This window comes from Ruditapes philippinarum, unplaced genomic scaffold (assembly GCF_026571515.1).
Source record: "Ruditapes philippinarum isolate M1 unplaced genomic scaffold, ASM2657151v2 ctg5501_1_1_1_1, whole genome shotgun sequence".
NCBI classification, from domain to species: Eukaryota; Metazoa; Mollusca; class Bivalvia; order Venerida; family Veneridae; genus Ruditapes; species Ruditapes philippinarum.
In genome coordinates, this window is record NW_026863450.1 from 2,407 (window position 1) to 18,262 (window position 15,856).

The 15,856-nt window shown below is 31.7% G+C and overlaps 1 protein-coding gene across 1 annotated transcript; it reads left to right on the forward strand.

The window, feature by feature from the left end:
- The first annotated feature begins 3,050 nt into the window (after positions 1-3,050).
- On the forward strand, positions 3,051-11,670 carry LOC132722122 (G-protein coupled receptor GRL101-like). The gene is made up of 7 exons (XM_060706556.1): positions 3,051-3,563; positions 4,492-5,536; positions 7,227-7,756; positions 8,067-8,194; positions 9,982-10,030; positions 10,368-10,615; positions 11,241-11,670. The coding sequence occupies exons 1-7, from the start codon at positions 3,116-3,118 to the stop codon at positions 11,376-11,378; spliced, it is 2,586 nt and encodes an 861-aa protein (XP_060562539.1). The 5' UTR covers positions 3,051-3,115; the 3' UTR covers positions 11,379-11,670.
- Positions 11,671-15,856: the final 4,186 nt, after the last annotated feature.

Below are 15,856 nucleotides of genomic sequence, written 5' to 3' on the forward strand. Positions count from 1 at the left end.
TATCTGATTTACGGACAATTAAAAGGTGTGAAAGTCGTTTAAATCAGACCAAACATTGCATTGGGACCAGTCAACTAGGGTCGCTTGTCACATATGACAGGGAGTCGTTTAATACAGACCATGTATATAGGAAAATACGTTGGGAGTACTGAAACAAGGTCGGATAAGATAGGGAGTCGTTTAAATCAGGGGGTCGCTTAGGCAGTCTCGACTGCTACATTATTAATAAGTAATTTCATCACTATTAAGTGAACTTTTAACAACATGTGTTTAAACCGATATAGCCAGAAAGTTGGACTAAAGGTATCGTGGTGCATGTACCACATGACCTAATTAATGTTGCTTGTTATAGAGGTTAGGTATTTATTATAGAGGTATTACTCTTATAAATATTTTCTTTTTAATTGATAATTTTAGATAAAACACTTGTCGCAAAAGTATTGTAAATGTATCAAACGAATGACAATTTTGTTTATTAAAGGAAAACACACTGTTGGATTTTTGTTTTATAAACGTAATATAAGTAGGATATTATTGTATTATGAAAAGATAAAATGTGAATAGGTAAAAAGTTATTGTCGATTTTAAAACGGCGTTTGACCCCGTATATAGAAATAGTATATGGCTTATGGTATATCATCAAAAAAAATTCTTAGGAGTAAAATTATGTGTCAAAGAAAATAGATGTTTATCTAATTATTTCGACATCATTTGGTATAAAGCAGGGAGAGCAATTATTATCCCTATTATTTCTGTTTTTTGGGGTTTTTTTTGTTTATGTTATGCGTAATCAACTAGACACTATAGATACATTAACTGCCGACGAATCACAGATATTTCTATTGCTTTTTGCAAATGGTTTCGAGCATTTGATGAACAAACTACAAAACCACTGTGCTCGATGGTGTATAATGGTTAATACAAAAACAATTATAATGCTTTGCAAAAAGGTCAAAGGAATGAAAATTTGATTCTATAATACTGACAGATTGAATATTATCAAAACATTTACATAATTTAGGGTTTCAATATCTTCAAATGGAACGTTTTATCTTACACAGCAGTGATTTTTCTCTTTATTCAACAATTGTATGTAAAAGGCTTCTTTCCAATCGAAATTTTCTTTAAAATCATATTGTTTTCCTAAAGATCTTAACTTACACCAGCTTTTTTACTTCCCACTTTGCAATTTATGCAATAATTTATACCCAAACTGAAGACGCTTAGACTCCTACCCAATTAAGTGAGAATACCACTGCATAAAAAGCGTCACCAAAACAGTCAGACAAACCGCTGCATTCACCAAATGCCTTGTTTGTTAAAGTATCAATGGGTAATTGTTTGAAACTATGGTATTACCAATCTAAAATTTTGACTCTGACATTGATGATTTCACAAATCTCCAGATTTATACATACATAATAAGTTTTGACAGAAACATTACATATCCGTCATTACACTGTTAATCCGATTGCTTATTGTGAGCTAGAATGATTTTTTTTGTATGTCTATAGAAAAGGAATAAAAAAAATGAAAAATTATTGAAGATTAATCATAATTTTTAATTTGATGTTTTTTAAATTGTTATGTTAATGGTATAACTATAAATAGATGGTCTTTGAAAGTTAAAGAAATACTTGGCAAGCAGATGATCCGTATTGATTTAGGGGTTACGGGTTTACTGGTCAAAGGTCATATTGGTAATTTACAACAAAACATTTTACCACCAATAGAACAGCAGCCTTTGGACCCTTTTACCTCAAACTTCTAAGGTACATGAGTCTTTGAAGTAAGAATTTAAGTAAGAAGTCTTATTTTAGATTCAATTGATCAAAGGTCGAGGTCAAATTCACATAGTCTATAAATACGGTTATCGATCGATAACTCAACAACCTGTGGACCTTTCGCCCTCAAATTTTACAGGTGCATTGTTCTTGCTAGTTCATTAACCTAATTGATTGGGGTCATGGCATCGAAAGGTCAAGGTAATATTCATCTTGTATGTAAAGCAATGACATTTTAATATCATAACAGTTTCCGACCAATAACTCAACAACTCAAGCAAATACTTCTTTTGTGACTATCTTAACTTTAAACACTAATTTACTGCTCTACCTAGAAATATGGCATAAGTCCGTCTTCATCAATTAGCAGGCGCACGGTTTGCCTACCCTTCTCAGAGATTGTTAAAGAATTCATTATATTTGCGAAAAGAGAGAAAACAACAAACCTACATTTTTTGTCTACAATATGAAGTGATTAAAACAAATCGATTTGCTTGTTTTAATTGTATTGATATATATACAGAGGGCAACAACTTAATAAATAATAAAGTCAGGACAGATTGCACGATTTACTACACACAACTGCATACATCATGTGCATGTATGTTATATAATGTTGACACGGTGTATTTATGCATTAAAACACTTGGATCTATTGAAACAAGAAATAGAAAATTTCAAAGCTTGTAGTAAGGGTCGTATTTTGGCAAAAATAGGTCAGAAGTACAAAAAGTGAAGTTTGTAATGAATCGTCCGGCCGGGGTGTAACAATTGACACGTTTTTTTTGTGAATCTGTGTTAATTTCAAATGCCTTCAGAAAGTAAATAGAATATGTGATCTAGTATAAGTATTATTGTTTACTGTATGCATATCAAATGTGACATTTTAACTGTGGACGAAGTAATACCGGAGATGAATTAGATAGAATTCAAGGTCTTTAATTGTATGCTCAATTTAAACATTGTGCATTTATAGATAAGTTGTGGCTTGGATATTATTATTTTATTGTAAAAAATAGATCTAACCCTTCTGTTTTTAAAATCGCCGTACACAGTATAGAAACAAAACCAGCAATTATTTAGTTCAAGTGTATTGGTAACTATCTCAGAGTCTTTGTTATGAAGTTTTGTCAAATAGCAACATTGTTGATATTTAAACATGCTGAGGGGAAATACGGTTAGGTCAAGATTACAAAAACAAATATTTTGTATGACCTAAATACAGTGCATTCTGTATTTTGATTTAATTTTTAATTTCAGCTTGCGGAGACTTGGATAGAGAAGTAATCTTATTTGTGGAAAATGATGACTCTGAGAGCAGGGAAGCAGCAATGCATTTAGCAAAACAATTTTTCACAAACAGTGACAGTAACATCGTAAGGTTGTTTTATTTTAAGATTCTGCATAGAGAAATGAAGTTTGACATAGATTACAGGTTATTGGAAATAAACATAGAACGTGTTACCGTAGAACAGAAGATTAAGGAAACTGGATGCAATTTTAAAACAATGGCAAGAGACTTTCTTAAAAAACTGCAGTTTTCCAAGCCAGAAAAAAGAGCGGTGATTGTATTGGAAAACAGTATTGAATCATCAGTTGTCGCTAGCTTAGCATTATCCAATATTTCAGAGCCATCGTTTTCAATCTATCGGTTGATAAAAGATTTCAGTTCTTCACTTTATAAAGATAACAGATACAAATATGTAAAGGATATACACATCAGTAAATGGAGTTCTCTATTTTCGATTGGATTCAGACGATTTCCAGAAATATGTAAAGGTAACAGCAGTGTCAGCTTGACTCTTTAGCCTACACATTGTAGTTAAATAATATAAAATATTACACCGCTTTATCTTTTGAAAGGTTTTTTTTTCTTTGATTTTAAATATTAAGAGGGATTTTTTCGTTGAAGTGAAATATGGAATATATTTTCACGAAACATGACAAAATCCCAGATTTTTACGATTCGAGCATGAGTGAAAATATATGCATTTACCACATTTTATTTAATGTCATTATCAATGAAAAATGGTTACAAATATCTGTGCTTGCTACGCAACTGCAATTGTATAGCGCGCAGTAAAATATTGATTAATGTATTCATAGATGCGAGACGCGGTTTCAATGCACATGAAATGTCGTGTGTTTATTTTATTTCATTTTATATTTTGCAAGAAAAAAATAGAGTATATATGGTGAAATAATTGTGAAATTTATTTAGTTAGCGGTATTGAAATAGCGGTCTTGCTTTGGCTATTCGTGCATGCGCTGTTTGGCGCTACATTGTGACGTCACGTTAACAACTCTTCAAAACGTCTGTGCAGCGTTTATGACAGAATAAATTATATTGGTGTTCGAATTTATTTACATTGTTAGATCATTTTCTATCATTCAAGACAGTTTTCGAAACAAAATTCAACAAAAAAATGTTTGTTTTTTAACAATCAGATTTTTAAAACAAAATGACCAAAGAAGTACCATAAAATATATATATGAGTTTTGACTCCGTCCACTTTCATTTTATATTTCATATTTAGCTTTATCAAATGATTACATCGGTGATACCTGACAATATCAAAAATTTTACTACTAAGAAAAACCAATAAACTATTATTTAACCATGCTTACAACGATAATGTAGTCTTTGATGACGATTTGTTTTAAAACTCATGTGTAAAAATATATTTTCTTAATATGTCCGTTTCAGAGGCTACAATTGTACCATGTGCTGGGAAGTACAGATGTTTGTCTAGTAAGCAATGTATACCATTTGAACAAGTATGTGATGATATCATTCATTGCAGAAATGGTGATGATGAACGACTTTGTAATTCTGTATGTCCAGAGAAATGTAATTGTACGGGTGATGTTATCAGTTGTAAGGAAGCCAATATATCAATGTCTGATATTTCATCATTGACTGTACAGGCTAGAAGTCTTGATTTAAGCATAAATCCACAAGTTAAAGAAATACCTAAACAAAAATTAAGTTTTCCTTACATGTTACGACTTAATATTTCATCATGTAGTATTCATTATATTGATGAAAGAGCTTTCTTTGACTTGAAACATTTGTTATCGTTAGATCTTAGCAACAATAGAATACAGCGATTACCTGATATGGTTTTTAGCAAGCTTCGACGCCTAACATATTTGAATCTTGACAGAAGTAAAGAATTAACAATGATTTCATCGACTGCTTTTAAAGGTTTGGAATCAGTTAGAAGCTTAAAAATATCCGGCACAAACCTGAAAAAGATTAGTTCACTTACATTCTCTGGCTTGCAGTTGGACAGTATCGATATTTCTTACAACAAAATTGAGGAAATTGAAGATTATGTCTTCAACAATACGCTTGTTCATAAAATTAACTTTGAAGGCAATAAAGTTATAAAATTCGGAGAATCTATGTTTAACGGCGTAAGATCACTTCGGGAGCTTCATACACCTGCATTTAAATTCTGCTGTATCCGACCTTGTTATCTTCCTGAAGAAGATTGCAAACCACTGAAGAATGAGTTTTCTTCATGTGAAGACCTGATGAGAAACTCTGTACTTCAAGCTGTCCTTTGGATAGTTGGTGTAGCTTCATTGCTCGGGAACGTATCGTCAATTATCTACCGTCTCGTGTACGATCGTGAAAGGCTAAAAATAGGATATGGCATATTTGTAACCAACCTAGCAGTTGCAGATTTCCTGATGGGTGTTTACCTCATCATGATAGCAGTTGCTGATTCACTCTATAGAAACAGGTATTGATAAAGGACTAACTCACTATACAAAAAATGTATTGATCACGTATACTATCGTGAAAGGCTAAATATATGAAATGGCATATTAGTAACTAACCTTGTATTTACAGAATTCCTAATAAGCGTTTATCTCATCATGATAGCAATTGCTGATTCACTCTTTAGCAACGGGTCTTGATAAATGACTGGTTCACTATACAAAAACGGGTACTGATTTATAACTGTTTCCTCAGTAACAACGCAGTAACAAGTGCTGATTTATTGTTCTTGCATATCAGAAAGGATTATCAGAAACATCTGTCATACACCCCATGTTAGCCAACCTGCGTGTCTTATATGATGTCATTCTTAGGCACCTTTTATCAATCAATTGCATTCTAAGCATGACTTTATTGTGCTGATATGAAGAAGTTTATCTATTGTTTACACCGGTGCTAGAAAAATCTGTCATATAACCCATGTAACACAACCTGCGTGTTTTATATGACGTCATTCTCACGCACCTTTTATCAATCAATTGCATTCCTAGCATGACGTCATTGTGCTGATATGAATAAGTTTTAATTCATACTTTGCTACTATTAGAAAAAAACGTGGATTAGTGGTTAAGGTCGTTGACTTCAAACCACTTGCCCCCTCACTGCTGTAGGTTCGAATCCCGAGAGGGACTTTGGATTCTTTCATGGGAGGAAGCTATCAAACTAGCTTACGGAACGTCGGTTTTTCAACTTAGGTGCCCGTTCGTGCCTGAAATAATACACTGAGGTCTAAATCCACCAGTAAAGCTGAAACGTCGCCATATGACCTATACTGTATCGGTGTGACGTAACCCCCAATCAAACAAACAAAAAAGTGCTAAATGGAAATATTAGTTTTTCACAATTTCTTTTCGAAATATCATTGATTTATAATATGCAAGAAAATGAATCAAACACCGGCTTTCGTTACAATCGGGAATATCTAGTTCTCGGTGGAATTTTACAGAGCCTCGAGCTAGATAGTCCGGCCTGTAACAGCAGTTGGTAAAGACCCTTCACTTTACAGAAACAGATACTGACTGTTTCTCCGTTCAAAAACAACATTTTAACTGATTAAATTTAAAAACAATTTTCTCTTAATAGCAACAGGTACTCAGTCCTAAATATTAACAAAACTGCCGAGTCATGTTGCAGTGAACAGTTATTAATAATCATTTATGATTTAGATACAATTTCTACAAATACACGAATTAATCATACCAAACAGAAGAAGATATGGTACATGTACACTTTACCTTGGCTTCATAGTTGTAGCTGTATACATTTTACGACTAAATAAAGCTATATGTTTCTTTATGCTATATTCATAACAATAAACTTTTATATCATTCATCACACAAACGAGTCGATATAAAATATAAATTGTTTACACATTATTTGATCGAAGTATCCTCTTTTTCAAAGAAGTATTTAAACAGTTAAATTAAGTCAATAATTCCGTAATTGTTATTTACAAATGTACATTTATTTCTCACACATCAGAATGGGATTACTTAAATAGAATTTGTTTCCATTACCTGTACATGCCAAAGGAAATAGGTAATAATAAAAAAAATATTTATTTACATTAATAGACGACGAACCTATTGGTACATAAATAAACAAAAAAATAATTCTTAAATTCAAATAATTTATTCCCATTTCTTTTTCAGATATATATTTGTGGACGATCAATGGAGAAACAGTAATTGGTGTATTACTGCCGGAGTTTTATCTACAATTTCATCTGAAGCCAGTGTCCTCTTTCTTTGCTTGATAACATTAGATAGACTTTTAGTGATCAAGTTTCCGTTTGGTACAGTGAGGTTTGGACCTATGAAGGCCTATGTCTCTTGTGCATTGTGCTGGTTCATTTCAATCACCCTATCGGTCATTCCAATTCTTTACACAAGTCACTTCCAAAACGAATTTTACTCTAGAACAGGGGTTTGTACTGCATTGCCTTTAACACGAGATAAACCTCCAGGGTGGATTTATTCTGTATCCATTTTTGTCGGCCTGAATTTTTGTACTTTCATTCTTGTTGCTATAGGACAAATCTCAATATTCACAGAACTTCGACGATCAACATCAGTTATGAAGAAGACACAAATGTCAAGAAGACGTGACTTGAAAGTTGCTAGAAATCTTATACTCGTTGCAACAACTGATTTCCTTTGTTGGTTTCCGATAGGTGTGATGGGTAAGAACTCGCATACATATGACATATGTGTTGGTATTGTCTGCATTACAATTTATTAATTAAACTGGATTACAGACGTCTTACTTCAACGATAGTGCTCAATTTTATATGTAGCACCTAATGTAAAAGCAGTATATTTTTCTTTTTATTCGTAAGGATGTGACTTTTCAATTTTCTAGTTCAAGTTTTTTTCGAAATATATACCTGTACATGATATATATGTTCTTATTATAAAAACATAAAAAAACAATAAGTGCGCTGTTGAATCTCATTTAACAATGTCAAAAGTACAGCTTTTCCTTTTTTTCAGGTATTTTAGCCTTGAACGGATTACCGATTCCAAGTGGTGTTTATGCATGGTCAGTCGTTTTCATTTTACCAATTAACTCTGCTCTGAACCCGTTTTTGTATACAGTGACAGCAATAATTGGGAAGAAGGTAAAACAATAGTTTGCTTTCTTGAAGAATTAATTATACTTTTGTCTTTTAATTTACTTCTTGCATATCAGAAAGGATTGTCAACTGTTTAAACTTGTGCTAGAAAAAAAAACTCTTGTCTTACACCCCTACCCGTGTAAGACAAGTCGCGTGTTCTAAATGACGTATCCCAAGAATCATGTATCATGAATGAATTGCGTTCTATGCATGACGTCATATTGCCGTCTGAAGTTCATCCGCTTCTCACCGAAAAGGGCTAAATGGAAATATTAGCTTTTGTTTTTTGTTTTTTTTTTCTTTTCGAGATAATAATTTATATCAAGTAAGCACGAAAAATAATCAAACACCGACTGTCGTAACTAAAGGGAATTTTTTGCTTTCGAGTTACAACTTTTCAGCGGAAACCAAGCCTCGTAAACAGGTATCCTCGAGCTAAATGTTCCCGTATGTATGTAAGATTCTAATAATCTATTCATGATATAAGAAATTCGTTATGATGGTCATATATTATGCCTTAAATTTATTAAATATTGGGGACAAAGACTTTGGTTTGAATCACAGTACCATTTGTGCATCTAACATATAGAAAAGCCTCTGGCGAGTATAATACTATTTTTATAAAACGAGTCAATAAAATCTGTAATGAACATACACGAGTATACTATCTTATCACATACCTAAAATACAGACTGTTTAAAGTGAAAAAGGAAAACTTTTCATTGACGCGCCTAAAGTGTAACGCTAACATTTTGCGCGTCTTAACGCAATGTTTAATATGTAATGTTAATGATGTCACATCAAAATATATACACGATTGTGCAATACCGTGTTTGCGTAGTCGCAAAAGCGGCATGGGTATTTGAAAATAGCAATAAAGAATTTGTGAGATAATAAGCTAATAAGTTATGGTGGTAAAAGTGTCACAAAATTAAAACAATTTAATCATTAAATTTTTCAGTCGTCTCGTACATTATATAACGAAACACGGTATTAAGTGTGCTGCAGCACATGAAATAAAACTGTCAAAAGAAACACATGTATTGATATGATACCTAGGTCGAACGAATTTGGTTAATCTTTAATTAAATATACCTGTTATTTACTATATCTGTAACTTGTATCATAGTTTGGGGACATTTCTGTTGAAAATGTGTCCGAGTAAAATCGTATAGGTATACATGCACATTGGGTTAACTGGAGTACAGGTAATAGTTACCCGCACACCGGAACATGCCCATTGATTGGTTCATTTTTCCTGGGGTTTACTATTTTTTCGGCCGAGAAAGGAAAAGCGACAGAAATATTATATTCAGATGCTTGTTAATTGGTAACTGTTTTCCGGGGGTTCATATTGCGACAACAGGGATTGTGTTTTGTATGTTTTACTATGATACAAAAGAGAAAGAACATCAAAACACTGGGCAATCTGATTAACACTCGGGGGCTATGCCCCCTCGAACAAATCAGATAGCTTCGTGTTTCGATGCTCTTTCTATTACTAAATACAGTCTCACTTGTCAATGCGACCACGTGTATTAAGCGACCCTAGTCTTATGCGACCTTTTTAAATTCCCACCGATTATTTTCTCAAACTAATGTTTAATTAAATGATTATTGTAATTCATTATATCGATTATTATTATATATTATATTGAAGTTTTAGACTTTAAATATCATACTATTCATAGTGATAGTAGTGTTCTATGGAGTACGGACGTTAAAGGTATAATGTTTTTGCACATGAGCAACAGTATTATTTGAAATCAGTGCTTCACTTTGTATTTTAGAGTTTCAATCCAAGTCTTGATGAGCAGAGTCGAACAGCGGTCCAGAAAGGTAAATACTTACTTGCAATCAGATTCACTTCTATAATTCTTTTATTGTTATTTTCTGGGACGAATTTTTTTAACTTACATATATGCTACGTAATATCAAGACAATATGCAATATAAAGGTGAACGGTTTAAACAGCTGACAAGGAGCGACGTAGGATGTAGGACTGTGACCATTTAATCTGATCTAAGGAGAACAACATAGACTGTTGTTCAAACTGTTTGAAATGCAAAGAACCAGTAAAAATATAATGATTTATAGATGACGTGATTTACAGAAGTTTCCGGCACAAATAAGATTCAATAATGTATAGATCAATACAACGTGTAATTTTTTTCAGAAATTGGCACCGCCATTTTAGAATATCAGCAATTTAGCAAATCTGTGCGGATGATAAGTGAACTTGTACCAGTCGGGACGAAACGTAGTATTCAAGAAATTCTTGATGATGACAGTTGCTTGTCAGTCAATGTTGTTGCGGCTCTGTGCAAAGAACTTGCCGATTATCTACGTCTGTTGCATGAGAATTATATTGCTATAGATCAGATATGTGAGAAAAACATTTACATTCAAGTGTATAAAACAAAGGTAACTACACAGTTTTTATAAACAATTTCAATTCCATTTTTTTTCTGCAATAACACTCAATATGCATTATTTACAAAAATATAAACAAATAAGATATGCAAAGATATAAAGAAAGTGGTCACTGTGAAGCTTAGGTTTTGACAAAAACACAAAACAATAATAATACATAGAGGACAACAATATAGATTTATGTTTTTAAATTGATATATTGCTTGTATATTGTATGCCAGTTTTTTTTTTATTTTAAAATATTTGAGAATAAATATTTAGTATCGTTTGATTGAAAAAAAAATATAATCGCTTAAACCCAGGAAGAACCATTGATATTGTCTACCGCACTACTTCTTTTCAAATTCCATACAGTAAAACTCAGTTATTGAAATAGTGTAATTGATAATTACGTGAAGTATGCCTTATAACGTTCCTACATGTTAAAATCATTGCAGAAATCCTTGCTTGGTGTAAAGTCAAATTGTTGTAATGTTTATAAATTTAAAAAAGAATAGTCATTAGTTATATTAAAAACATCCCTTGAAATCTTTTACCTCATATCCTTTTAACATTATTCATTTTAACGCACAGCTTCCATGGTTTAATTAGTAACAATGTCCCATTCTGTCAATAGGTACACAAACCAATTGTTGTAATCGATGCCAAAGCGACGCTAGCTGCCGATGAAAGAGCTCTACAGGAAAATATCCGCCAATTTGGTAGCATTCTCCGAAAACTTATTTTAAAATGTGAAAAGGGTTTAAAGAAATGATGTGTATGCAATGAATGCAAGTCACCTGTATTACGCGGTTTATGTACTAAGTAATATATGTGAGTGAGACAAAAATAAGTGCTGGCGCACCATTATATAACCCGTATTCGGTATATATTTGTGAACATGAACTCTGAAATCGTCTAGAGATACTGTGCTCCAACACTGTATAGTTAAATCAAAAATGCGTTGCATTGGTACAGGATGACGTGAATAGGAAATTGAAAATACTTGACTTGTTATTTTCCCGTGTAGATATTTTGAATTTCAAGTGGTGTAACGTTTTTTTTTCTTTTGTACCTACATTATGTAATTAATCTTTCATACTGTGTCAAATCATAATCGTACCAACTTGACCTTTATTTAAGATAATCTCGGACTAAATACGGATTTAAAATACAAAAATGTATTTCTATCACATGGTGTAAGATGTTATAAAAACAGAGGGTGCAATCTGTGATAATGTGTCACAAATGTTTAGTTTTAACATCAAAAGAGATATAAATTATATTTAGGTAAAATAATGATTGAAAATATTCCTTACCATCATAATCAAATAAAAAATGCCAACTGATGACCAAATCAAAATTAATGTCAATAGGTCTTTACATCCATCATAATAAGGTAATAAATTATGTACTGCTTACTTGTATATATATGAATTTACTTACTGCTCGATACATTTGAAAAAAAAATCTAAATTCTTAGCATAAAATTACTCTTCATTTACATGTTTGGTTACTTAGCGTAGGTTAGACAAAAAAAACCTTATCCGTTCTGTGTATTCTTACTAATGTGTTTGAGATTCTTATCCGAAGTCTGATTAAAAAGGCCTAGAAGTTGCGATTGTGCAAATCATTATTGTTTTCATGTTGGTAAATTTAATGCGTTTGGTCTGCTATTGGTTGTTGTTATTTTGTCAATTAAAATATAATTTTTACTTATTCAATATTCATAAAATCGTTAAAGAATCAATGAACATGGGATTTGTCACCGCTGTTAAAAGATATTCATTAAATGTTTGTTTGTTTTTTTTCGACGATGTTTTAAATTTTTAATCAGTGTTTTTCAATAACTGTGTGACTGATGTTGTAAAAATTTAATCATTTGGTATTTTATTAATATTATTAAACTAATTATGTAAAATGTTGTCATCACAGTATCAATGTTGTTTATAGTTATAGAATTGTGTATTCTTACCGTTGTGTTTGGGGTTATTATTCGACATTTGAAAGGTGCCATTGTATCAAATCATTGTTTTACATGTTCTTATTAGTGTTGTATCTGTTGTTGTATATGAATTATTTGTCAGAGAGGAGGGGTGGTAGTTATTGTGGTAAAGATTACAATCCTGGCAACATTGGTTCGAGTCCAACTCAGGTGATATCAATGTACCCCTTGTGACACCAGTACAAGTTAGTTAGTTCAAGGAGGATAATTCGAAAGCTTCAAGGAAGAACCGTTGGCTGATGTTATTAGTATTTGTGGTTCAACCCTTTTGCTATTTTTGTGTTTATATTATGATAACATTATGTTATAAATGTGTAAAAAAGAAGAATAGAATATGTTTAAATCAAATTCGAAAGCTTACACAGAAAGAGCTTTATAAACATGATAAAGGAAAATATCCGATAATTTGGAAACTTTCTTCGGAAACTTATTTCGAAATGTGAAAAGGATTGTTTGTGTACACGCAAAATTACAATACAAAATGCATATTTTTAATAACATATATTGCTTATAATTATCATAATTACATGTGGTGTTTTGTTTTATTGTCAACATCTTTATATGTATACATTCAAGGTATTGTCAAGATATTATTAAAATTTTATTCAGTGTCAAATCATATTTTTGATGTTTGTGGATAAAACGCGTTTACTGCTGTTTCTTTTGTGTGCTGTAGTTTATTATAAACAATTTTAACTTTATACGTTTAGATTTTAGATATTGTTGCTTTCGTAGATATTTGTTATGGTATATTTTTGTGTTATAAATACGTTTTTTCCTAGATGTGTTGTTTTAGAAATTTGTCATTTTGATTACAGTTTAAAATGGGAAACGTACTTTTATGGACATTCTTAAAAGGTCCATTATGCCTCACAAATGCTTTTAAAATTAATTTTTATTTTACAAAAGCCTTTTAATGTTGCTGCAATTTAAAAATAGTATCTCAAAAGTTACTTATTCGCCAATTACCTTAACCATTTTTTGTCATCTGTTGCTTTTTAGCAGTGAGCAAGGTTAGAGTAAATAAGTTTTTTTTTGTGTTGAAGTCAAAATTCTACTTTATTTACATTTGGTACTTTTATGACAAATTATTTCACGTGTATGGCTAATATTGTCTGAAACCATAATCTAAATAACATTAAATTCATGTTTGTCCTTTTTAAACAATAAAATAGTTTCTTAGGCTTTGTGTGCCTTAGATAAGTTTACCGAGTGAATACTGCATAATATTAAGCACAGTATGTTAAACAATGAATTAAAAGACGTTTTACTCTACACTATTTTATACAGGAAGAAAACAATGAAACAGTGAATGCTTTACAATACTAAAGGTTGTAAGAATGATTGCCACTGCTCCTTTGCTTGAAAGTTTTATTCCAGACTCTATTTGTTTTTGTTTAATTCACAACAGCGAATGTTGTGAATGGGGGATGGGGATATATGTCTCCGGTCTTTTCAAATTATCTATTTCAAGGTAATTGGCATTGTGCAAATAGGGTAGGTGTTGCAGAAAGATAGTTCCTTAAGGATATTTATTTTTCGCTTATTTGATTTGGAATAATAAACATCTTGATATAACAGTTGGGACAGAATTTTATATTATTATATTTTAAATGTCAGATATTTTTATCAGTTTTAAATAATGTTTATTTATAGTGTTTCAACTGGAGTTCAAATTGCCGTGTGTTGTATCTTTTAGTCAAAAATTACCATAACACATAAATCTATTAATAATTCAAAACCGTTGACTGAGATAGACCCAGACATTAATTTTAGTAAAATAGTTCTTTAAAGGCACATATATCAAACATATGTAATTAAAGATTAAAGACTGTTTAATAATTGTTTGATAATAGATTTAGAGCATGTTAGATGTTAAGTAACTTCAAAAGTGGCGCTAATCGTGCAGTAACATGCCGAAAATATAGTAAAATGTAAACAATGTAGTATTCTGACTTCCGTAAAAAATACTGATACACTATACTTGTACAGATTGCCAAAGAGCACTGGAATCAAAAGATGATTCTTTTATATAGCCAATAAAAAAGATTTTGAAAAAAATATCCTTATATAAAATGTTTTTCAGAAATTAAAATGATTTCGGGCACCTATTGGACCTTTTAACGTCTCTTCAATTCATCAAATTGGCAAAATTGTATTGGTATAAACAACAAATATAAAACGGGAAATCTTTGCACCCGAATACAATTACATGTATATGTTGATTTCTTCTTTGGTTAATCATTTTGAAAAGAAAATGTTAATGGTTTAACTTGAACCGTATTGTGACGTAAAATTAATTTTATAGATACAATACAGAAATGATCCGATAAAAAAATTACACCAATAGTTTCTTGGTTACATCATGTGTATTGCTATGAATCTATGTAGTCATTTTAGTGTATTAAATGTTGTACACAAGCTGCCTTTGTTATGTTTTGCTTGAAATTGTTACCAGCCGTTTTATACTTGAAATCATCATCTGGGTATGGATAAAATAATTTATCAGCATTTATATACATATAGATATACGAGGTGTGCTCAAATATGAAAGCAATTAGGCCAATAATTCGCTTTTAACCACATTTTGCATATACTATATGTACATGTATCGCATAGATTGTTGTGTAAGCTCTCAATTGAGACTTATACTTGTGTAACTCAGTTCAGTCTAGCTGTGACAAAAACACTATCTACTCGTGTACACTAAAGCGACAATGGTTGGAAATGGTCTCCTTTCACCGACCAAATACGGTCCTATATCTAGAACAGATGTATTCTTGGTATACAGGCAATAGTCATATTTAAAAATAAGAACGATAAGTACCCGATGGATACCTCATCTCCTTACAAAAGATACCCCATCTCTTGCTCGGGTAAGAATCTCCGAACAGTTGTTAAAACAGTTACCTAAATACAACAATCGATCTCAAAGACCTTGCATAGCAGAACGTACCATGATCGTCAGAAAGGTCATGTGTGTAATTTTCTTTACCAGTCAAGGTCATGTCATTCAATTGGTCATACCAAAGGGTAAATCTGAAAATGCCAAGTTTTACAAAGGCAAAGTCCTTCATAAATAAAAGAAATATTCAAACAAGAGTGTCATAATGGCCCTTGACCATCGAACTCATCGGAACAATTACCTTGACAAGCATTCTGACCATGTTTCATGACAGCTGAGTCAAAAATGTGACCACTAGAGTGTTAACAAGGATTATCCATATTTAAGCAGTGTTACCTAGCTT

Excerpts from the sequence above, each read along its gene's own strand:
- LOC132722122 (XM_060706556.1), top strand. The coding sequence starts at position 3,116 with ATGCATTTAGCAAAACAATTTTTCACAAACAGTGACAGTAACATCGTA. Across the intron at positions 5,537-7,226 it reads GATTCACTCTATAGAAACAG|ATATATATTTGTGGACGATC; the intron begins GTATTGATAAAG and ends TTTCTTTTTCAG. Across the intron at positions 10,616-11,240 it reads TTCAAGTGTATAAAACAAAG|GTACACAAACCAATTGTTGT; the intron begins GTAACTACACAG and ends TTCTGTCAATAG.